The 25,975-nt window shown below is 39.3% G+C and overlaps 1 protein-coding gene across 4 annotated transcripts in view; it reads left to right on the top strand.

Annotated features, from left to right (window-relative positions):
* The window catches only part of GALNT1 (polypeptide N-acetylgalactosaminyltransferase 1), a 1,910,365-nt gene that overhangs the window by 1,800,449 nt on the left and 83,941 nt on the right, over positions 1 to 25,975 (top strand). For all 4 annotated transcript variants that reach the window (XM_044065104.1, XM_044065106.1, XM_044065102.1 and 1 more), the window contains exon 9: positions 24,931 to 25,070. In XM_044065104.1, coding sequence (XP_043921039.1) covers positions 24,931 to 25,070 — 140 coding nt within the window. The remainder of the gene's footprint in view (positions 1 to 24,930; positions 25,071 to 25,975) is intronic.

Here is a 25,975-nt window from a genome sequence, read left to right as displayed (position 1 = left end):
TATTATTGTGGAAGCAAGGATCATCTTAGTAATTGAATGTTAGATTGCAATCATTTTGGGGAAAGCATATGATGAGCAAGTGTGTAAAAACTGTAGATTATGTAATTAAGAGGGGCATTTTTAGTTTAATTGAAAAGGAGAGAATGTAATGAAAGCCAAGTAGAAATTCAAGGAGAAGGAAAATTAGAGTGTTGCGCAGTTGGGAGAGGGACAGAATAATGAAAATAATGAGGTGATTGAAAAACAAGAGGCTGCAAAAGAAATTCAAGATACTGAAAAGGCATGATGATTTAGGGAATAATAAATCAGAAGTTGAACAAGAAAATACACAGTTTGCAAGAAAAAGAAGTACTAGTGATACCAGGGTAAGGGTAGGGAAAAGAAAATGTAAAAATGTTTCCGATAGCCTTAAGAAGAAAAGAAAATAATGTTCATATACTTTCAGTGAATATTAATAGCTTAATTAACACTGGAAGAAGAAAGTTTGAAGCTGTTAATCTGTTATATACAGAATTTCTTCTTGAAGAAAAAAGATTGCAATTTAAAACTTTATGGGGAGGTGAAGTAAAATGGAATCTGAGAAAGGATAGATGTGTGTGTGTAGAGGAAATTAAAGTATTAGATTTTTGTATAGTATCCGTTATTGATTTAAGAATAGTTATGAAAGTTTCTAGAGTAATTGTGATTTGTGAACTAACATTGATGACTGGAAGGATAGACATTTTGAAAATTGGAAGCAGTATGGTAAATATGAATATTATTATGATGGGTGATTTCACCTGTAGTGTTAGAAAGTTAAGTAAATAAGTAGGGACTGATATTAAAAAGTAAGGGAATTGGAAAAGTATGGTAAGATGAAAGTTTGTTCATGGAATAAAGCATGTATAAAAGGGGTAGTGAAGAAACGGAAATAGTTTCTCACACACCTGATAGGATGAAAAAGGGGTGGTGGTGTTTTGTTAAATGTTTTTGGTTCGTAAAGCTGTTTGGATGGAATGAGATAAAAATAAGTTTAATACTTGGGGAAAGCGGATGAAAATGTTTTTTTTTAGAAATATAGAACAGAAATGATTCCAAAAAGAATTTGTTATGGATAAGAGCATATGTCTATAAGAGAGTTTTATATTTCACAGACTGATGGCTGGTGTATAGAAGAATTTTTTATGGAAATGGAATTGTAAAAGAGAAAAAAGATAAAGAACATCATAGCTGGTTGCATAAAAGAAGTAATGGATAGACCTGAAGAAAATAAGTAAAACATTTTTGATCAAAGAAAAACGGATTTTAATGAAAATAAAATGTACAAATGTTTAGGCAAAGATATTTTCTTCAGGGTAAAAAATTTTCTCCTTATTTAGCTCAACTAGTGGAAGATAAAGTATTATGAGAGAAATTGGATATGTTAATGGTAACGTAAAATACAAGAATGATGATATTACAGAAATTGTCAAGAATTGTGCGAGTAATTTGTATAGAAAAAAACATTTTAAAAAATGTTAGAGGTGTTAAAAAAAATTCTCCAAATATAGTATGCAAGTATTAAAAAAATATTGATTTAAGAGAATTGGAAATAGTGTTGAGTAAAGTAAAACAACATTCAGTATCAGGTATGGATGAGATCAAGCACAACAACATTCAGTATCAGGTATGGATGAGATCGTTTATAAGTATAGAAGTTTGACAAACAGATACTTTTAAATGTATTTAATGAATGGTTAGAGAAAGGAGAAGTTGAGGAGGATATTTGTGAAGGGGTTATAAAATTCATAGCAAAAAAAGAGGCTAGAAGTCGCATTAAAAAATTATAGGCTCATAATGCTAAATAATACTGATTAAAAGTTATTTTTTAACATTGTACAAGTTAGATGAAATAAAATGTTACAGGAGATGATGGGTGAAAGGATTTATGGCATACAGGTAAGAGAGAGTCAAGAATTGTTTACAATAATGGAGACTGTGGGTGATCTTTTATATAAGAATAAGGACTTGTGTGAATGTAGGGTTTAAAGAAAGCATTTGGTTTGGTGGAACATAAGTTTGTGGAATATTATGGAAGAATATGGTTTTAAGGGCAAGGTACTTTATTGAAGGCAATCTTTTGTCATAAGGTGATATGCTAATGGGCTGTTCAATTCTACAATTTATTTATATAGAGGTGTGAAGCAGTGGAGTCCAATGACTACTGTTTTATTTTCTTTGTTTATAAATCTGATATGAGAGAAAGTTTCTACAGAAATGAATGATTCTAAGTATTACACTGGAAACAGTATGGAAATTCCTTGTTTTTATCTTATGCAGATGATTTAGTATTGTTTACAAAAATAAGATTTGGCTGAAGAAATTGATTTATGTTACATGTTTAGAGGTGGTAGGTTTAGAGTTAAAGGAAGTAAGCAGTAATATTTATGGTGTCCCTTTTTGTAAAGAGGAATTTGACATATTAGGTATTACATTTGGTAAAAATGAAGTTGTGGAAGGACAGTGGAATTTAACTGAAAATCAGATATATCTGTAATTTATGGAAACTGTCTAGATTGGATATTTAGGTAAAATGTTTATGTTAATAAAGAAACAGAATTGTTATGTATTTTGGCTTCTTCTGGGTTTCTGGATTCAATCCATTTGAGAGTAGTTTTATATTTAAAAGAAGATGGGGGTTTATATTAAATAAAGTCTATAGTGTATGCTGCTTCTGTGTGTCTCTTTAAAATGTTAAAAAAGGATAGTTTAGTATTTAATAATTTGGAAAACAAATTGAAGACTGATGGAATTTCATAGCAAGGATTAGGAAAGAAAACTTATTGGAAAGATAGAAAATTAAGACATTGAATTTAAAAATTAATGAAGTGAAAGTTAATTGAAGTAAATAGTATGATGTTGTAGTAAAAATATGTTATGGGAGTAATCCATGTTAAGTAACATTTTTATTAAAGCAATTAAGCTAAAAAGGAAAAGATTTTAAAAAAATAGCAGAATGTGAAGATTTTGTATGGAGATTAGGGATTAAATGACTAGCCTGTAAAAGTAAATATAAAATTTGGTCACAAAGACTGTTTATTTTGTAATATTCTAGAGACTACACAACATATTTGCCAGACTGTGAAACAGTTAAGAAAATATGGGAAAAATTAGTAGAGAAAATGTTTTTTGGTTTGAGGTTTTGAAAACATTGATATGAATATGGAATAATGTGGTATTTATAAAGGGAGTGTAAAGGAATTTTGTGATTAAGTGCAATAGGGGTGTATTTATTGCTATGTGGAATATTTGAAGAACTAGAATGAAAGAGATTTTATTTAATAAGAATTTGGGATCTAATATTTTGTCAAAAATTAGATTTTGGTTGTAGCAACGAGTGGAAAATCGTGATAAATGATATGGTGAGAAATAATTTTAATAATTCAGATATGCAAATGTAAATATTGTGTATATATTTGTTTTTTATTTAATTTTGTATTTTGTTTAAGAAAAATACTAAGGTGCCATGGGGTCTTTTACATCCACCTGAGCTATCAACCAACTCAGCAGATGGGACCTTAATTTAATGTCTCATCCAAAGGATGACATACTAAAAAGTATGATTTCTGTGTGGACTGAACCTAATTTATCAAAAAAGATATTCAGTTACTTGATGTTCTTCATCTCACATTGCTGCAGTCATAACCTGTGGGTAGTCCGCTGTCCTCGGTTGGCCCGAATACCAAAGTGTTAGGCTGGCGTCGGTCATGGTCACCCAGATCTGACGTCAGTACGCCGTGGTACTAAAGCGCATGACCGACGCCATATCCTCAGTCTTTCTTGCCGCATGGTCCGAAGCAGAAGCAGCGTTTTGCAAGTGCCGTTCGGCGTCCTGAAATTTTCGTATTCTGAGTTTCAGACCGAAGACCAAGTTGGGCTAAGTACCCCGTTGGGGAATATTTTTGTCTTTTCTTGCCTCAGTTAAATCCGGATGTCAAAAAAAGTGAATAATTGTATTTCTTGTGGGAAACAGATACCTCATAGGGATTACCACTCTCTTTGTATTCCTTGCTTGGGGCCTGAGCATGACGTAGTCAGGTGTCGCTTTTGTGCTAGATTTAATAAGCGCACCATTAAACGCAGGTTAGATTGTGCTAGGCTTGTCTTGATGGCGGTGTAATTACAATATGCCGTCGGATCCTCCGACGCCCGCTACCGCTAAGAAGCGTAAGGAAAAATTGTTAAAGTCCAAGCAGGATGAGTCGTCTGTTACGGACGCCGGTTCTTTAGAAACTACGGTGGAATCTGTGGATCCAGCCGAGGTTTCAGCTGAGTCTCATGGGGAGCCTTTAGTTTTGCAGGATGTGGCCTCTCAGGGGTCGGGTCAGGCTGAGGGGGCCTCTCAGGTTTCTGTAGCCCCTCCTTTGCATAAGGTGGTTAGGCCTTCTACTTCTGTCTCTAAGGTACCTTCCAGGGTCAGGCCTGGTTTGTCTTCCTCTGGCGTCAGCCCTAGTTCTGCAGGTTCCGTACCTAAAAAGCATATGCTGAAAATGGCAGAAGATTTAATTACCTTAATCAGGGGTTCTTTGCCCCCTCCAGATAAGAGGCCTAGGGTAGAGCCAGAGGTGGAAGGATTGGAGCATTCTTCAGATTACTCAGAGTCTTCGGCTGAAGACATTCAGGATTTTCCTCCTTATTCTGATTCAGATGCAGAGGATTCTAGTCCTTCTGCTTCCCCCCCAGAGGATTTTTCTTTTTCTGAAACCCTGCATTCCATGAGAGAGCATTTTAAGTGGGAAGGTCAGGATTTCTCAGATTCTAGAAAGAGACTTAGGGAATTTTTGTTTTTACCACAGCATAGGCCCTTGGCTATACCCCCTGTTTTGGATGTTGTTCAGGATGTTTTCTCTGAAGCTTCCCTTAATCCTGATTCTTTGCCTCCTGCCCCGGTCAAGCCAGACAGGTATTACAGAGTGCCTGAGGCTCATAAATATTTGTATAAAAGCCCGAGAGCTGACCCAGAAACTATTAGCCAGGGACCTAAGGGTGTCAGGGCTTCTGTTGTAAAGAATCCAGTTCCTATGGATAAAGATTCTAGAGCTTTGGATAGGTGGGGTAAAAAAGTGTATACCTCTTCCACTCTAGCAATGAGGGCTTTGAATTACCAGTTTCATATGCTGAAGTACCAGAACTTTCTCCTGAGTCAGTTGAAATCTAAGGTAGATGCTTTGGCAGAGGGCATTGAGTGTAAGGAATTGCAGGATTTAGTTCATGCCTCTGATCAGGTGGGTAAGCATTCTTTGCAGTGTGGTTTTGATGCTCTTCAGGCCTCTTCCAGGGTGGCTGCCACTGGATCAGTTATTCGTAGGCACGCCTGGCTTAAGGATCAGAATTTGTCAGAGCATGTTAAAGCTCGAATTTTGGATGCTCCCCTTCAGTCTGAAGTTCTGTTTGGTTCTCCTGTGGAGTCAGTTTTGAAGAAAATGTAAGACAAAGCTAAGTCTATGCAAACAGTTAAGGATTTTTTACAGGTGCAGCCCCCTAAGTTTAGCAGAAATTGGCCTACTAAGGGATGGGCTTATCCTTCTTCTGATTTACAGTCTAGGGGCAGATCTAGACGTGGTAGGGGCAGAGCTCATGCTCAAGGTTCTTTCCAGCCTAGGACGTGGAGTTCTCCTGCACAATCTTCAGGTGAGGGCAGGGGTCAGCCTTTTCGTAAACAGACCCAATGACCTGTATCTCCAGCTGCCAGATCCCTCCTGTCTGGCAGCTCCTCTGGGAGGAAAGTTGGCACATTTCAGGAAAAATTGGCTTTTAGTCACTCAGGACAAATGGGTGTTGGACATTATAGATCGAGGCTACAAGTTTTATTTTCACACCTTGCCTCCTTTCAAAGGCATGCCAGACGTTCCTTCTCAGCAAAAGGTGGAGGCTCACAAACAGATTTCTTTACTTCTCAAAATGGGGGCTATTCAGGGGGTCCCTCCATCAGAAGTAGGCCTAGGATTTTATTCTCGCCTGTTTCTTGTACCAAAGAAAGGAAACACTTGGAGACCAATTCTGGATTTGTCTATTCTCAACACATACCTGGACATTCCAAAATTCAAGATGTTAACTTTGCAACAACTTCTGCCTCTATTAGGCAAAGATCACTGGATGGTAACTCTGGATCTCAAAGAGGCTTATCTTCACATTCCTATCAGGCCCAGCTGCAGGAGGTTCCTGCGTTTTCGGGCTGGGACTTTACATTATCAGTTCTCTGCATTGCCCTTTGGCTTATCTACTGCGCCCAGGGTGTTCACAAAGGTCCTGGCACCAGTGATAGCCTTCTTAAGGTTAAGGGGAATACAAATCTATCCTTATTTGGACGATTGCCTGATTCTGGCTCAAGACAAAGTCGAGTTACTTCACCATCTACAGTATGTTATGGCAGTGTTAAGGTGCCTAGGGTATTCTGTGAACGAAACAAAGTCCAGTCTAGTACCCTCTCAGGACATGTGCTTTCTGGGTGTGAGACTGAATACAGCTTCTCAGATGGCATTTTTACCCCGGACAAACAAAGAAATCTTACCCTTTGCTTCCAACAATTGTCTCTACGGTCCAGGCTGACTGCAAGGACAGTCCTTCAAGCCTTGGGGTTCATGGCATCTTGTATTCTGGTGCTTCCCAATGCCAAACTGCATATGAGGAAGCTACAATGGTATCTCAAAAGCGTGTGGACTCAACACTGCCACGATTTGGACACTGTCATTCAGATGATACCTTGCATCCAAAGGGAATTTTTGTGGTGGGCTCAGGAATGTCACCTAAACAAGGGACTCTCTGTGACCCGACCAGAGGCGAGTCAGATCTTAACGACAGATGCCTCAGACATGGCCTGGGGAGCACACTTCAATGGAAAATGGGTTCAAGACACGTGGCCTGCCAGACTACAACATTTGCATATCAACATGAAGGAGATGTTAGCAGTCCAATTTGCATTGATGGCTTTCAAGGATTTACTTCACCCAGGACAAATGTTGATTCAGACAGACAACACAACAGTCATGTGGTACATCAACAAGCAGGGGGGTACCCATTCGTACCCTCTTTGCAGACAAGCTATGATTTTGTGGGAGACTGCTCTCAGTTTGCACCTCACCCTTCAGGCAAGGTTTCTGCCAGGAGCACAGAACTCCTTAGCAGATGTTTTGAGCAGACAGATGGTGGATCCCCACGAGTGGAAATTGGATCCTCATGTCTTTCAACAGTTGACGGTGGCATGGGGGACTCCAGACATAGATCTGTTCGCTTCTCCACTGAATTACCAACTGCCAAAGTTTTGCACAAAGCTGTTTCACCCAAAAGCTTGGAAAGTGGATGCTCTATCATTCAGTTGGAACAACCTTCACGTTTATGCCTTTCCCCCTCTGCCTCTCCTTCCCAAGGTGCTCCTAAAGGCCAGGCAGGACAAGCCTTGCATGATTCTGATAGCTCCAGATTGGCCACGGCAGCACTGGTACCCTCTGCTGAGGACTTTAGTACGGGAGCCTCCTTGGCCTTTGCCATTAATTCCACACCTTTTGTCCCAGGAAAGCAATCATTTCCGCAATGTCAGGATTCAGTCCCTGCATCTGACAGCCTGGCGTATTCTGTTTTAGACCCTGGGGGGTCGCAGCTTCCTCAACAGAGTTTTGAATGTCATTTTGGAGGCCAGACGGCCTAGTACAAGGAAAATTTATGCTGATAAATGGAGGAGATTTTTTCTTTGGAGCAAAACAAAGAGCTTTGATGTTTCAGTGCCTAATTTGAGTGTTTCACTTCAGTATCTTACAGAATTATTAGACAAGGGTTTGTCTTTCTCCTCTGTAAAAGTTCATGCTGCAGCCATTTCTGCTCACTATGACTGTGACCCACCATTATTCTCTCACCCTTTGTTCAAGCAATTTCTTAGAGGGGCAAAGAACATAAGACCCCCACGTAGAGCTCCTACTCCTTCCTGGAATCTCAATTTTGTGTTGGAAAAGCTCACTTTACCTCCTTTTGAACCTGCAGCTACTTCAGAGTTGAAGTTTTTGTCTTGAAAGACTGCTTTTTTGTTGGCCATTACATCTGCTAGAAGGGTATCTGAATTACAGGCTCTAATGGCAGTTGAACCGTTCCTGATATTTCATAAGGATAGGGTCTCACTACGTACTAATCCTACTTTTATGCCTAAAGTTGTTTCTAATGTGGCCTTAAACCAGTCTATTCATCTGCCTACATTTTATGCTGATCCCCAAAATAAGGGGGAGAAAATTTTGCATTCTTTGGACATTCACAGGCAGTTACGTTATTATTTGAGCAGAACTAAAGGGTTCAGGCAGTCCCAACAGTTATTCATTTCTTTTGCCTTGGGGTCTCAAGGAAAACCTGTTTCAAAACAAACTATTTCTAAGTGGATTGGGCATTGCATTGCTTTCTGTTATTCTCATCATGGTAAGGAGGTTCCGGCTGGAATCAGACCTCATTCCACTAGGGCTACTGCCACTTCTACTGCTTTTTTAAGGGGAGTAGCTACTAAGGATATTTTGGAGGCAGCTACCTGGAGTTCAGTGCACACTTTTTCTAAACATTACCATCTTCCTCTTTATTCCAAATCTAGGGCTGGGTTTGCCACTGCAGTTTTACAGGGCATGTTAGCAGCTCCTAATGCTATCTGATTTTACCAACCTCCCTTTACCTTTGCTTTGGGATTCAACCCACAGGTTATGACTGCAGCAATGTGAGATGAAGAACATAGTACAGTTTTGTACCTACCATAAATGTAGATGTTCGAAGATCCACATTGCTGCATTCTAATTTACCCTCCCTCCTTCCCCTCTGTAGTTTGGGGTGGCTGTGTGGTTTGTGGTGTATCTATTGTTGCTATTTTGGTGATTGGGTATTTTTCTATTTTTGGCTATGGCCTTTCTTTTTAAGGCCTTCTGACATCTGGGGCAAGAAAGACTGAGGATATGGCGTCGGTCATGCGCTTTAGTACCACGGCGTACTGACGTCAGATCTGGGCGACCATGACCGACGCCAGCCTAACACTTTGGTATTCGGGCCGACCGAGGACAGCGGACTACCCACAGGTTATGACTGCAGCAATGTGGATCTTCGAACATCTACATTTATGGTAGGTACAAAACTGTACTTTTCATTTACTCCCAAAAGATTTGATTCCAGAATGCCTATGGTCACTTTGTTTGAGTGACTTTGAGAGTGTTTTGAAGTTTGCAGTGAGATAGACAAAGTATTGCCAGCTGTGCCTATAGGACAATCAGCCAGAGTAATGGCTACCTATCAAGCCTATTTCAGAAATTAATCCTTAGATGATATTTGGGTATCTACTTTAGGTGTTTGTGATTTTCTGTCTTAGATCCATCTTCCTTTAGAGCTGTAGTCATCTGAGACATGTTCCCATGATGGCAGATGAATGGCAAATGAGCTTTTGCACTTTCTATCTTCTGTCCTGCTGTTGGATATTATTTCCAAAAATAAAACTTATGTGCTTACTATGACAATAGTTCAAGTTAAGCAAATGATACCTGTACACCTGGATGAGCAAATCCATCTTCATCAGCAGCATACCTGTTTTCCTCCTCCTTGCCTCTTGCAAACATTGTCTCGAGATTGCTGATGATGGTTTGTGGTGTTTTTCAGTTTCAGGCTGCACTTTCCCAAATATTTCAAGAAAGCTAGTCAGCCGATCATTATGGGTAAAGGGGAGGGGCTAATGCCAAGCTGACTGAAGAACTGCAGTTTCTGTATTAATATTTAGTTACAATGGACCTGATAATTTAGCTGAATCACTATGCTAAGTACAAAACTTTTGCATGTATCCCTATACACATTCAAATTGGAGAAATAGGAAGATGAGAGAAGGTTAAGTATGGTTTTCCTGGATTACATACTTTCATGGCTGGTGTAACTGAGGTTTAGATGATAATCTAGGAGAAGTCACTATCTTCCTCTCGTGCACTGTGACTGTATTCATTCCTGAAGATGTGATGAAGAATTTCGGATTCCCATCAACATTTCCTTGTAAAGACTTGACTGGCCTGGATGATGTCATTTTAGTATTATTTATGTTGAGGAGCACTGCGTGGTGGTGCTGTGGTAACATTGTCGCCTCACAGTTAGACTTTGCACGTTCGATTCTCAGAGCGTCTTCTGCGTATCGACATGCATGAATGGGCGTTCCTTCGTTGAAGGTTGTACGTTAGGCCCGGCAAGCCAGCGCGTAAAAATCTACTGCCAATCATTAGCGGACCGGAGTTCCGCTGTGGCGACCCCTAACCGGGAAAAGCCGAAAGACAGTTGAGGCGCAAACCAGCTTTCACACTTTCAGCAGGCTGTTCAGCTCCTCATTTTCAGCTATTAGAATGGAATGACCTGCATATCTAAGGTTACTATTTCTCATGGTAATTTTTGAGTCCAGCATCTTGTTTATAAACGAGATGACCGTGTATAGCATTGCTACATTTCTTTTTTAAAGTTGAGCCAGACAGTTGTTTAATATTCTGTTCTAACTGTTGCTTCACAGTCTGCAAAAGATTTCTCAGGAGACAATTAAGGTGACCCTGTTTCCCCATTTCTGTAAGAACTTACACAATTTGTTATGGTCTGTATAGTCAGACTTTAGTATAGCCAGTAAATTAGAAGTAAATATTGTTCTGGAACTCGTTGCTTTCTCTGTTATCTAGCAAAATGTTCCCTTTTAAAGCCATCATGCACATCTGCAGTTTTTATTCCATATGTTGCCAGAGTGTAGTTTGCAGAATGCTGATTATTACTTTGCTATCTTGTTAAATAAGTGCAGTTCAGTAATTTGAGCCTTTAGCATTGCCTTTCTAGGATTGTAATATAAATTGGCCTTTTCTGTCCAGTGGTTAGTGTTACATTTTCAAAATTTACTGGCGTGTTATGAGTAACAGTGTAAGAACATTATTTTGCAGGGTATCAATTTGGCTGGAATTCCATCTTTCCTGCACTCTTCTTAATAGCAAGGCTCATTTAACTTCAGTCTTTGGGATGTCTGGCCTGAGATAAGAGAACATACCATTGTAGATTTCAGTGATGTTCGGGCCCTACTTGTATAGTTCTTTTCTATATTCCTGCCACCTCTTCTTAATACGTTCTGTTTCTGCTAGGTTCTTTTTTTTTTTTAAATCATGACCATATTTACTACGAAGTTTCTCTTAAAGTCTCCAGTCTTCTGGAAGAGCTCTCTTTTCTTTCCCATTCTTTTATCTTACATTTCTTTAAAGTGTTCATTTAAATATGCCTCTTTATCTCTTCTTGCTGTTCTCTGAAACTCAAATGTCCTAAACATAGCAGTCACCAACATGGGTGGGGGGTTCCCTGTATCATTGTACTTCCCTCTGTGTGATGCCCACCCTGGTAATGTTAGACCAGAAATCGGTTTCATTTGAAGTAACTACTGGACCTGGCACCCCCACAAGAGCAAAAAAAAAAAAACTAAAAAATATTTCCAAAGCAAACTATAGCCTACTAAGTTTGTTTGTGTCTTTCGGCTTTTCCCGGTTAGGGGTCGCCACAGCGGAACTCCGGTCTGCTAATGATTGGCATTTGATTTTTACGTACCGGCATGCCAGGCCTGACGCACAACCTTCAACGAAGGTACGCCCATTCACACATGTCTCCACGCAGAAGACGCTCTAGCTGAGAATCGAACCAGACAGCGTCTTACTGTGAGGCGACAGCGCTACCGCAGCACCACCACCGCAGGTCTATAGCCTACTAAGTAATAGTATAAAAAGTTTTATACCCCCTTCAGTCACAGACAACAATGACTCCTATACAGAGGTGTACATAACTGCCCTATATAAACACTTAAGCAACTGTTTAGACTCTGCTGTACCTGACCGGGTCTAAACCGGGTCCTCCCAAAAAAACAAGCCACCCTGGTGAACCTCAAGTATAAACAGGTTATATAACAAGAGGAAGAACAAGAGGGAACTGACTCAGCAGAGGAAGAATTTCCTCCACCGCTTAAACAAGCAAATCAGAAATCTTGTAAAGTCATGTAAAGCTAATTATGAAGACAAAATAGCATCCCTAGCTAAGGATAATCATAAGGAATTCTTTAACTTTGTCCAGAATCTAAAAGGGAATGCCCAGGTTTGTGCTGAACTGGTAGATGGTACCACTCATACTCCACTGAAGGAAATTGCCAGCCTACTAGCTGACAGATTTGGCACAAACTTCACCCTTCTGTCCTCAGCCAGCCATTCCCCAAAGCCTTCCTGACACCAGTCCTCTGCCTAGTATCTCTAGAGATCAGGTCATGTCTGCGCTCTCCAAGGCCAAAAACATGGCCTCAGTAGGACCGGTTAACATCCTAGGTTGCTTACTAAGAAGTCTAAAACAGGACCTAGTGGACCCACTTGGCATTCTCTTTAGCCATAGCCTGAGACCTGGCTTTGTTCCAGCAGATTGGAGAACAGCAACAAGGGGGGGGCCATCAACTGACCCTGGGAACTATACACCCGTAAGTCTAACCAGCCTCATCTGCAAGGCCATGAAAAGAATCATCGTGGACCTTATCATTAAGAAGCTAGGTGACCTTCAAACCTAGACCCAACCCAGTTTGGCTTCATTAAGGGTAGATCATCCTTTTTAAACATAGTAGACTTCTTTGAGAATGTCACCAAAGCCCTGGATGAGGGTAAAACCATGCATACCACCTATCTTGACCTAGCCAAGGCTTTTGACACAATCCCCTACTTTGATATCATTGAGAAACACTCTCAGCTGGTGATTAACCCTCTTGTCACTAGATGGGTAGCAAATTGTGTCAGTGACAGAACACACACACTGTCAAAGTTGGTGGCCCCACCTCTACCAGTAGACCCATCACCAGTGAGGTACCACAAGGATCTGTGCAGGGCCCTTTACTGTTTGGAATCTATTTCTCAGACATCCAGGCTAAAGTAGATAGGCTTTGGCTTACCAAATTTGCTGATGATTGCAAATTGGGTGCAGTCATTGAGTCCCCCAAGGATGTTAACATATTACAGATGGAGCTAGCACAGATAAATGATTGGTGCTAAAGCCACGGTCTAAAACTAAACACAAAAAAGTGCATTATTATTCCCTATTGCAAAGCGAAATTCCCTGAGAATTATAATATTGACAGCACCCTCCTATTTTCAAACCCAGTGATGCGACATCTGGGAACACAGGTTGATAGTCTGAACTTCGACCACCACATTTCCATAATGGGAAGGAAAGCCTTCTACTTTGTGCATCTCATAAGTAAGGGTATCACATCCAGGTCTAAGGATATTATAACTCCACTGTACTCGACCCTCATCAAAAATAGAGTACAATGCTTCCTTTTGCATGTAGCTCACCAGACACCTGCAGCAGCTGGAGAGACCACAGAGGTTTCTCAACAAGAAAATATAGGGCCTCCAAACCATGACGTACGTGGATAGTCTGAAAGGCCCTATCACTGTACTGTGTATTTTATAGGCTGCTGAGAATTGACTTTTGCCTGGCTTATAGGGCAGTCTCCAACCCTGCCCTGATGGAAATGCTGCACATCCGCAAGTCAAATGGCACAAGATTCACTCACTCTAGGGATCTTTACCTAGCCTGTGACATAAACAAAACATGACTGAGAGATAGATACATCTCCCAAAGACTGCCGTTCCCCTGGAATAAACTTCCAGTTCACGTGAAGCAGAGCTCCTCACTGACCCCCAATTCCTCACTGTGGCTACCACTTCCTGCTGGGGCCTGATAGCTAGCAACACCTAGAGGGAATAGTGTACTGAGATACTGACAGATGGTATAACATACAGTGGCATGTCAGCATAATCTGGAATGTAATACAATCCTGTAAGTTTTCCACCTTGGCTGTACTGACCCCTCCAGCTTAATTTTGCATAGTCAGAGCTGCTGTACTGAGTTCCAGCTTGAATTTGTACAGTTTGAGGTGTAGAATGTTTTATGAGGATTATATCATCTTGTAACATATGAGGAATACACATTTTTTGCACAAGTAAGTCCCCATAGTCACGTCACATGTAATGGGATGTACATTTCACATGTAGGTTGGCTTTCTTGAATATTGTGGAACTGTGATCTTTGGTGAGAGTAAATGGATTCTGACTGATTATGAGCAGAGATGAAAGTGACTTAATGTCTTTGATAAAAAAATAAAAAGCTGTTTTCATCTTAACCCAAAAGTTATGCACATTTGTTATTGACACAGTTTGAGTGATCTACTTGGGGCTTTAACTCATTGCTAGAAGATAAGACAAAGCAAATGAAAGGTTATAACCATTCATGGTAAATAGGTATAACAATACATATTACAGAAGCAGAAGGATCTCTTCCTCAGATTCTGTGTTAGGAAATTGAGTCATCTTTCACTTTGTGCTGTCAAAGCAAAATATTAAAATGAAAGTGTATTTTAATTTGAATAGATAAATAGGCATTCAAAATTAATTGTGCCATTGTTCATTTCTTCTGCTTGTGCTGGCACAGTTTGAGATGTCGTCCTGGTGTTTTTAAATTAAGATGCATTAGGCACCCCACCCCCAAGCCCAGTGAGTTTGGTTGAGAGACATGTTATTAAAGATGGTCAGCACCAGTACTTCTCCTTGAGTTTACATTCAGAAGATAACCATGCTTAGACATGACTCTCATTATGTCTGATTTGTATGCCGCACGTGCAGAGTGGGTTGTTTCACGCAAGCATTTGTTATCCCTTCAGGGAGTCATAAGTGCTTCTTTGTAGCTTGATTCTTTTAAATTTATCTGGTTCCATGGAGATTGCACTGAGAATGATCAGAGCTGACATCCTGGGGGAGGAATAGTCATATTTCCATAAAATGTTAATGACAGATCCTAGGTTTAAAAAAAATGTTTTCTGAACATAATGATTCATGAGTGCTGCAGGGCTATTGTATAAGCAGTACATTTGTCTTAGTGTGTAGTAGAAGTGATGGAAATGAAATAATGTTTAACCAAAGTCTGTCTGTTGCTTCACCTTGCAGGGTTATGTCATTTCTTATAGCAGGTGCCTGTCACCGAAACTCTACTGCTGAGATCAAAGCTTTTGATAATGGATAAAGTCAGCTAGTAATTGGCCAGTCTTTTTTCCACCATCCATCTTATTGTAATGTCTTTATGCCAGCAGGATATGACTGAATCACTGCTAATGTCAAGTGTGATAAATGGCTTTGTCAATGCACTTAAAAGCACAGTTGCGCCTCAGATACCTAGGTTGCTTAAGTGTCATGGAATTAAGTTGAGTTAATTGTTGTGTAGAGCTGAGACTAGAATTAACAGTGTATTTATTTTGGTGACATGCTGCAAGTTCATTACCAGCAGGTATCTGTTTAAATGAGTCTTCAAATCAAGACTGCACTGTACCGTTTTCACATTATTTGTTCGCTTGTAGTAATATGACAACTTTATCTTTTTGCCCCCACCCCCCACCCCACCCACACACATGTATACAAACATCCACTTTTAGTGGTATACTAGTTACTGGAACCTCTTCTGCTATTGGTTTGAACATCATTTCGACAGCCTTGGCCAGTATGCCAGTTTATAGTTTACGCTTACATCAGGACTGAACTGTTTTCAAGTTATTATTTATGCACTAAACACTGATTTATTTATATGTTTCTTCTATGAGTATAATGGACTTTTGCTTCCCCAAGTAAACAGTGAAGCCAACTGATCAGCAGGCTGAACCACCTAGCTTAGTTTAAAATAAGGTAGAGAAAAATGTTTTTAATTGTTCTAAACACCACTTAAGTGTACTAAATGCCACTTAGTTTACTACTGCATCTTTCTGTTTCATCATTTTGGTTGGCACTAAGGGTTTGTGAGGGGGACAGAAGGATAAAAATATTTCTTATCAAAGGGGTGGTATAAATGGGAGTCCTCATTTCTTGAGGGTTTAAACCCAGAGTAATATATGTTATGTGTATTTTAAACAGTTTGGTGGAGTCATCCTTTTTTATCACTGCTAATTCTGTATATGTACTCAGTGGGATGCTTAGAACAAGATAAATGAAGTGTGCAAGTCAGCAAGTTCAACGCAGTCTAACAAGAACTGCATATAATATAGGCAGAATGTGTGAGGTCTGTATTTTAATATTTTATTTCAAGATTTTAAAACTTGCCTTGTTATGTGTGAGATCAATCCTCTGCACTGTCCTTGTTGAAGCCGCATAAAAAATCTTAGCACTTCTGTTCATGGAATCATGTTCCCTCCACTGCACTTGTTGCATCAGGATTAAGGTGTATGCGTATCACTACAGATCCTAGTCTTTCTGCTGCTTTTCACAAAAAGTAACCCATAATCAGTGCTGAATGAAGGTTCAAGTCAGATGCCATCAAAGGGTTCAAAAGTGCCTGTATGAGGACCAGCTGCAAAAGCCCAGTCAGTCACTGGCGCTGTCAAGCTTTCACCTATTGTCTCTGACTTGCTGTGGCTTTAACAGTGAACTTGCTACAAGTTTAACTCAAAGGCTTACACAAAAGTTGTCACCATTCAAAGAAGGAATTAAGTGGATGAAAGTAGGACTGCCCAGGTAGACATTCCCGGTAAACAAGTGTAACAGAATTTGAAGTCCAGCTGTTCTACAGACATCCAACATGAAGAGGAAAAATCTGCAAGAAGGAGTAAGAGATCCAGGCCTATGACCCTGAGACCTACTTCTCTTCAGAGTACAGTAGCCCTTCATTTATTGCATAATCTTCAGGCAAGAGGTAGATATCCTGTATGTGTTCCTCACCGTTTTCTGCCTTATGAGAGATGCAAATAAAATTCTTCTTGTCAGCCTTCCTTTGGGAAGCTTATTCTTAGTGAACACTGAAGCCAGCACAATCCTTCATGCTTCAGCCTTTGGGAAAGTGGTGCTGGTAGAGGGCTTAGGTTGGGGTTCTTCTTCTTTGGCAGCATGGGCAGGTCATTCTGGTTCTCAGAGTTCACCTTAAGCCCCTCTTATCAGTTAAGACGTCTGTATTTTCTTTCCATTTGATTCTTTTGAGACTTGTGAGAAGGCCCACTTCTGCCTGCAGCTGTATTTGAAAATCTTTTCTTGTGTTTTCAACTGACCGAACATCTGTACAAGAGTACCTTAGAGTATGTCACTCTTAATTGCACTGGTCTCAGTCCCAAAATTGGCAGTGGTACTATAAAATCTGTTAGGAGTTCCAGCTTTGTGTAGCTTCTAGGACTTAAGCTGTAGGTGTTAGAATCCTTCATAAGATACAGCTTTTCCATGCTGTCAGGAAAACATCCCTGTTCCCACCATGTGCTGTGGTATACTTTACTCTCCAGTTATTCTTTGTTACATTAAAGCGTCAGTATGAAGTAATGGCCCTAGTCTGCAATTTTTGCAAAAGCAGTTGAGTGTTGTGGCAATTTGGAAATTCTTCTCTGAGTTTCTAATTATTTTATTTGTCTTGTGCGGTGTGTTGTGAGCTCACAGGAAGATTTCTCTTTCAGAGAAAATCTTTTTTGACTTTTGGAATGATTAATCTCAGGAACACTTTACCTTAGTCTATGAAATGTACTCATTTGTTTTCCAGATGCGTCTACAATCAGGTAATTCACCAAGTTAACAACACATTGTCTACATTTGTTTGGGGAGCCTTATGGCATTAGTTTCTACATTATTTGTCAAAGTTTAAAAATGCTTCTTGCTGAAGATGTAGAAAGTTCTTCCAGCCTTTTCTTTGTTTGGTGCTTCTGTCTCTTCATATGGAACATTATTCTACTCTGAAGCCATGACCACTCCTCCAGGATTGAATTATGATCCTTCATCTTCCCTGGGATTCTTTTGTGCTAGACTGGCAAAGGAAGCTGATCAGTTACCAAGAGACCCAATCAAAACACACTCAGTACATCTGGAGTCCTTCACCTCATTCAGTTTCATTCCAGACCTTGTTTCATCTGTATCTGTGCCTCCCACGATCTTTGAGGCGGGTGCTTTTGAAAACAATAATAAAGGGTGTAAGCTTGCTGGGGTCATCCAGTGATTGGATGCCTGCCTCTCAGAGACCTCAATTCATTTTTTATTTGACTGTTTCCCTCCAGGTGATACTTTTTTTCAATAGTGCTGGATTCCCTGACACTAGTTAGTGTTTGCAAGTCCAATGCTAGGTTATTTGGCTCCTCAAGGTGAGACGTCACCCTTCTGGTGGCCATTCACCTGCACTTTGGCCAATATATTTTTTCTGACATTTGTCCAACTGATACCAGTTTGTTTCCAGCAGTAGCATTTTTTGTCATCAGTATTTCTGACATTGTTGGTCTTGACATTTGTATTTTTGGCATTGTCTGTCAGTATCAGAGTTCCCAGAGTTTATATATTGAGTGCCATATACTCTTGTCCCCCATCATTCAAGTGCAGTGGAACCAATATTCCCAATGTCACCCCCCCCCCTACACACACACACACACACACACACACACACACATACCAGCAGTAGTACTAATTTTTTTCTGGTAGGGCTTCAGAGTAGAGTGTTTAGGCCCATTAAGACTCCATAGGTGCAAGCTATAAGGTTATCGTGTCCCTGCTGGAACCCCCCTTGATAAGGGTTGGGTACTCTAGTGTCCTTTTCAAACAAAGCTCTTTGTTGGAACATCTCCCTCCTACACACACACACCTTGGAAGATGATGGAGAGCAGCTTCCTCCTTCCCTCAGAATGATTCCAGATTTTGAGAGTTTCTCCACATAAGCAACAGAAAGGGAGCCAACTTTACACACACCCTTCCCGCAGCACAGATGGCCTGCCAGCTCACTCGCCAACCCTCCTAGGTAATAGTACTATAACAGGAATGTGGAAAATCTTGACAGATGCTTTTCGTCACAAGAAACTGACCTGATTTTCTACCCTCTAAGGGGTGTGAAGTTTTGGTAGAGACTTCTAAACCAGATGTAATTTCGTCTGCTCTCTTTTGGGTTGAATATCCGGGTTTATATTACGTAATCGAAAAATAATTTAACCAAACAGTATTTAACACTGAAATGCATGTCATCTAGCTGTTGATAGTGAGATCGCAGTACAGTGAAGATTGGAGAATTTGGCCTTTCCTCACTATAGTGCGATCTCAGAGTTAGTATATTTAATTAGAGGGGGTGTGGGGGGCACAGTCCCCCACAAGACCGAGGCCAATAACGTGCATTTCAATGTTAAATCCCGTTCAGTTAAATTATTTATAATTGTGTAATATAAAGCCGAATATCCATTGTGCAGTCCCACAGGGAAGTTAAGGTTATGGGCAGGTTTGGGAACCAGGTTTATGCAACTGCCTTGTTCCTTGCATAACTTGTCTCACATTATGTTATGTTTCTAGAAGGATCTGACTTATAAATTGCAACATTTGGTGGAAAAGTTGCTCTAGTGAGAGAGAAGCTGTCTCATGGTCTGACTGAGATGCATCACAGTGGATGGCACTACTAGATGAGCAGTATCCAGCTTTACTGTACACCAACACTCCAGGTTGCCCTAAACTCAGTTTACCAAGGCCACAAAGGTGACTTTTCTAGGTGATTCTTTTAAATCCCAAATTTTGCTAGAGATGTCTCTTCTTACTACACCCTTGTGTACACTATGCATGTCTTTAGCATCATTTATGAAGCTAGTGTGTGTTACAGCTGGGAGAGTATGAAAAAGGGAGCCAGCTGTAGCTCTCACCCAATCAGGGTCAAATCTCAACGGAATTGGAGGCAAATCTAGAGAGAATCCAGGACAATCAGGGACACTTAAAATGTTAGTACTATTAACTTGAGACATTGGCAAAAATAATATAACATTAATTAATATACATTTTCTTAAGTAAAGGTAGTCTGACTCTAATTGTTGTCATTATTTGTCATGCATACTTCATAATCTTTTCTCCCAAAGTCATCAGTTTTAGGAGGGATTAAGGGGGACAGAGCTAAAATTTGAGTCAAAATCAGGATGTACCTGAAAATCAAGGACGGTTGGTAGGTAGATGGCTATGTATTTCCATTGAAGAGCATTTATATTTGCATGTATTTCTTTTTGAACTTGGATTTCAAGTAACTTGGAGGGGTTCAGACATTAACATGTATAATTGTAACAGAGATCACATTTTTAGATGCAGATGTTAATATGGATTGCTTTAAACTGTATGAGGATATACAGGAGCTGAGAGGTGTAATGCTCCCTTTTGGTGAGAAGGTCAGATTTATGTGCATGTTCTCTACATCTCATGAGGAGCATGCTGAGGAGAGAGGCATTTTACTGGTGTTCTTTACAAGTTGTGGCATGTTAAGGAGGTGTAGCATCATGAATAAACTAAAGTACTCTTAGTAGCACTTATGGAGGAGATAATGGATTCAGGTAGCTCCCCTTTTGGCAATGTTTGTTTTTAAGGGTTAAGCTTGCTTTCTGTGTTTCACTAATATGGTGACCATATATGTAGTAGCTGTTTTATATCTCTGTAAATGTGTGTTTGAATCAGCACTGTAAGTGGATTATTGTCTGTACAAGTTTTATAGTTAACTTGGTATTTTTTGTAGATTATTTAAACAATACTTGGAGAAAATGTGGTTTATGCAGTGTTTTATCAATGAGTGGTCAACTTAGACCACAAGGATGAAACCTGTGTAGTCTAGCCACTGTACAAGTAGGTAAATACTGCACAGCCCCATGTCCCCACTCTGTCATTGATTATTCCTTTCGTGCAGTGAGACATTGTTTTTGAGAATAATTTTACTGACTTTTAATTTTGTTTTGTTAGCTTTTAAAGACTTACTCAGAATAAGTTATTTTGTTTAAGGAGTGTTTTATATAATCTTGTTTAACAGTGTTAAGCTGGGAGCACTTCTGAAGTGATTGCAGCAAGCTACACAAGTTAAATGGAAGGCATTTCCATTTACTATCCATAATAATGAGTATGGTTTTAACCAAAATTGATAACCATTCTATAACATTAATTGCATGTGCAGTCTTCTTTTATTGCAGGCTGCCATATGATGGCAAATGTGTCATTACTCCAGAGTGGTGGGAAGATTATAGTTTTAGTAGAAAATGGTTCATATGTGCTTGCAGAGGATGAAGAGTTTTTTAACTTTAACTACAACTGAGCTGAGTGAAATGCAGAGTTCAGGGTGCCATTTTATGAATGACAGTAAATCGTAGTGCTTCTGGTATCAAAGAACCTCTTTAGTTCCAACAGTTGAATAATAATCATTGGAATATACTAATGTGTTGCTTATTTCATTCAGCTTTCCTTCAGTTTGTACACTGAAGCACATTTCTCCATCAGCCTTGGATATTCATTTATATTTGACTAATTAGTATCATAAAATATTTTCAGTAGTGTTTCAGCTGATCTATGCAGATGGGTTGTTTTTTATGTTTCCTTGAAATAGGTAGGTCACAACAACCCAGCAATGATTTTCATCGAACAAGATACTAATTTTCTTATTTGATCTGTTGTAAAGCATTTGCAATGCAGAGCCTAGCTTACTTCCCCACAATACAGTTCTTTACCAAATGATAAATGATTCTGAACTCTTGTAGAGCACAGTATAAAGAAGTTAGGTCCACCCTTGTTTTTCCAGAGCAGAAAAGGTCATCGGGGGAACCAAATGAGTTATCAAGTGCACCAGAGAATCATTGAAATGAGTATTTGTAATCTGTGGTGTTTCTCCCCTTTCAACTATGTTGTGTAACCTGTAGTTTGTTTATATACTTTGAGTGGTATGGAGAGGACACCCCTCTATAGCATTCAAGTCCAACCTTCATATTTATAAAGAAGGAAGACTTGTTTTGGTGGTTCTCTAGTGCAACAGGTTCGCACCCGATGAGTCAGTAGGAAAACAGATTATGATACTCGGTTGTAGGATTTATGATCAGGTATACATTCATAACCATATGTGTGTGAAACATAGATGTCTAGAAATTTACCTCGAGTGTGACTACACGATTGCTGCTGTACACATACAGTTTTTGCTTTCACGAGATAAATTCATACCATCCTGCAATCCAAGTAATGCAGAATATTAGGATAATTAACTTCTGCAAGTGCTACAGTTTGAAAAGGGGCATTGTAGTTTTTATATTCATTTTTCAATGACATTTTACCTAGCCTAGTAGACTTTACTGAGTGCCCTTCCTTAATTTGTACCTAGATCTCAAGTGCCTTTGAATGCATTGTTTCAAGAATATATTTAGACAAAATATCAAAATTTTCAGCTCAACTTCAATTTGTAATTCAATATTTTAATTAATTCTCAACTTTTAAAAGTCTAATTGTCTTAATACATCTAATGCATTTTGAGACATCAACATATCAATTGTTTTCACTTTATTAATGCCAAGACCCACTCATTTTCATACTTTGCAGCAACATATGAGTTTGCTTGACCACATTTATTTACACGTCTTTGAAAAGGGATTTCATTAGAAAATATTTCAAAAATTGTATTAAAATGGAAACAATATTTCCTCTCCCTCTCATAATGACACCTACTACCCGAGGATTTAATTTGAATAAAATAGTATTTTCTCTGGACCTTGTGGCTTTATCTATTGTTGTAATGCATTCTGACATGGTTTTGTTTCCTTTATTCATTATTGTTGCAACACATTATCTCTTCATTTCTCTCTCTCTTTTTTCTTTTAAGTTGACTGACATTTTATGTGACACACTTTTATTTCCTCATGTTAATTACTTAACCATTTACTTGTAATTTCATCCACACTGCATACATCCTCACCTTTTATTGAAGCCAGGTGCATTTCTGTCTAAGGTCTGCCCTTGTTTAATGTCATCTTATACCACAGACTACTTTATTAATGTGTCAAGTAAGTCACCATGTTCAAAATCTTTGACCCTAGTGTTTATCTCAGTATCTTGAACATCTAAAGCCCCTGTAAGACAATATGTCTTTGTAAAGTGCAAACAGCATGTTTTTGTTTGTGTTTTTTTTTTTGTGATCATAATCTCTAAAGTTTTCTGTTTACACTGAGATCTTGCCTCCGCAAAGTGTCTAATCAAAGCTAACTGTTCTAGAAGATGTACTACAATGACATACAGCTTGCTGTGGCTAAGTCATTAGCATTTAAAGGTGTAAAATAGGTGTACAGTGAGAGGAGAACATTTTGTATTGTAGTAGAAGAAGGCAACAGTTGCAGAAAATGTGAGGTAGGTAACATATCCACATTAAAAAGCCACAGACAGCACATGCACACACATGCTCGCAGGCACATACACTACCTAACTGCTTATCAGGAGCATACTGTATATGATTGATGCTTGTTCACTATGTCATTGAAAGCAACTTGACAGAAAAGGGAAAAATGTGAAATCCATCTTAAATGAGAACAGTTTGAAGTATAGCAGGAAGCTGTGTTTTATACTTTATACAGATGCAAAAAAAAAAAAAAAAAAACGTTGCTAAGTATTCTAATGCCTCATTTTGGTCCCCTGTTCTGCTAGGTATGTTAATGCCTCCTTTGGTTCCCCATTCTGCTAGGCATGTTAATGACTCTTGTGATTGCACATTCTTGCATCTGGGTTGATTACTAATACTAGTAGGAAAGACATGAAAGACCAGTCCATGCCACATGACAAGGTGAAGAAAGCAATTTAAGAAACATGATTAGTAGACAGTGGCAAGTACATAGTAACATGTTGGACTGTTATTAGCATAATCATAGGAAAATATTATCCTGGATGCAGACATAAGGAACTGCAAAAGACAGATTCAGTGTTAGTGATCCATGACTTGTAGTTGACATCTATATATTTTATTTTCCAGATTTTCTGAACTGGTACATAGTTCTCTGTCCAGTTGCATAGTTGGCGTCAGTAGAGCCATTATTACATGATGATTGGGTATACTTGTTTTATTTTTATAATTATCCTTACTAGAATGTTTCTTGAGCAGGGCTACACTTCCCAACAGCCTAGGAGGGTCAGGTTTATAGCAGAGACAACCATCTCTCTCTGTTGGTTCAAAATGCACAGTGACCTGTTTGACATTTTTCATGCAGCTGAGAGATGTACAGAAAATTTCCTGCTAAAATGCAAATTAGAATCTGAGCAAATATTGCAGAAGAAAAGTGATGGTATTCTGGATTTGATTCTCTAAATAATGCCAGGCAACAGTATGAACAGCATCTTCAGTGTGACAAGAATCTGGGTGCAGTCTTTCTGCACTGATGCGTCGGTGCATAGTGAAGTACCAGTAGCATAGGAAATTAACCTGAACAGCCTAATGTTGTAATGCAATGGCTCTGGGGCTGCACAATCCAGTGTTCACTCCCTGTAGGGAACAAATAAGATGATGGGTACAGATCTCAAGAAGTTAAGGTGAATAAGGAATACTCCCTCCCCCAAAAAAGAAAAAAAAATCAGGCAGGCTAATTTCATATTCATGGCATTAATAAACTCTGTAAAGTATAAACTTAGAAACTGTAGTGTTTCATTTTATTCCAGTTGCAGCGAGGCTGACGTGTATGCATTTCATGAGGTACACACTGTCGTAGAAAGAAAAAAAACATCAGTATTTTTTTTTCTTTTGTTGTTACTTCATGTAGATGAATTTAAATCTTTGTGACCTGAAGGATTTTAGTATACCGAGCCTTTCTTAAGTTCATAGGCAAGTACTAAGCTAACTGACGTAGTGGGCCATTTTAAGCCTAGACAATTTCCTTTCTAAGGATGAGAATGAAACCCTGTACCTTGGGGCTGTAATGTACACACCTTAACCATTATTGCAACTGCAGATTCATATTCATTACCTCAGGAATGCTGTGTTTAAGGTATAACAAATGTTTGTCAGTTTGCTAACATCTGTGCTAATAAAGAACTTCAGTTCAAACAAAATTGAGCATTTCACTCAAGTTAGTGAAAGGGATCTGCATGGGCTGTAGTCCTTTCAGGAGATTGTTGTAGTTAATTAAAATATGTTTTTATTTGACAGGTGTAACAAAGGTGGAATATGGAGATGTTTCCCCTCGAATGTCCCTAAGACAGAAATTACAGTGCAAGCCCTTTTCTTGGTACTTGGAGAACGTGTATCCAGATTCACAAATTCCACGCCATTACTACTCCTTAGGAGAGGTGAGATATTTAATAATTAAAACAGTGTCAGAAAAACAGAAAAGTTAGGTGTTGAATTCACACACATACCTACAGCAGTCATGTATGTAACATATTCAGTATTATATCATTTTATGGGAATAGAGATACTTAAATTATATTGCATGGATATTGTATTAGTGGGGCAGTGGATAGCGTCACTTCACACCAAGAGGTTCCTCAGTTTGATTCTCAGCTGGGGTGCCTTCTGGACAGAGTCTGCATGCCCTCCATGTGTTCACGTGGGCTTCATCCTGGTGCTCCGGTTTCCTCCCACATTCCAAAGACATGAAGTAGGTGAATTGCACACTCTAAATTAGCCATGGGTGTCCGTGTGAGTGTGTGATGTGGAAGAACTACAGCAGGAGGGCTAGCCACATACTGGTGTAAACCTTGGCTATAGATGATTGTCACTGGTGAAGTGACACCCTGACCTCATATGCAAAACTGGAAAAAAGGGGTTGTGGATGGATGGCTATTGTGTTCTGCTTATATTTTTTCATTGCAGTTTTCACCTTTGAGTCATTATCTTCCACTTCTTATTAGGCAAAGCACACAGCTTCCTGTACCTGTTGCCCTTTCCATAACTGAATATTCAGTTTAGCATTGAAGGTTAGCTGTGCTCTTTATACACAGAGGTCAAAGTTAATGACAACAAACATTTTAATTCCGAAGGCATAATTTGTAGCTGTTAATGTTGCAAAAGATGCAGGATGTGTTTTTCAGCCCCTGTAGTAAGTAACTGCATTGAATGGTAAGAATTTGTCATCTATAACATTTGCAGATAACATACCAGTTCATAGGTTGGTACTAGGCTATCGGGCCTAGGGCCTATGCAAACCTAGCCATAACAATTCCCTGGATACTTCTCTGGACCCCTGTCTAGC

Source organism: Protopterus annectens, chromosome 3.part0, assembly GCF_019279795.1.
Source record: "Protopterus annectens isolate FY-2018-M chromosome 3.part0, PAN1.0, whole genome shotgun sequence".
Lineage (NCBI taxonomy): Eukaryota > Metazoa > Chordata > Ceratodontiformes > Protopteridae > Protopterus > Protopterus annectens.
The sequence above is the reverse complement of the archived record's forward strand: the minus strand, read 5'-3'. Positions and strand labels throughout refer to the sequence as shown.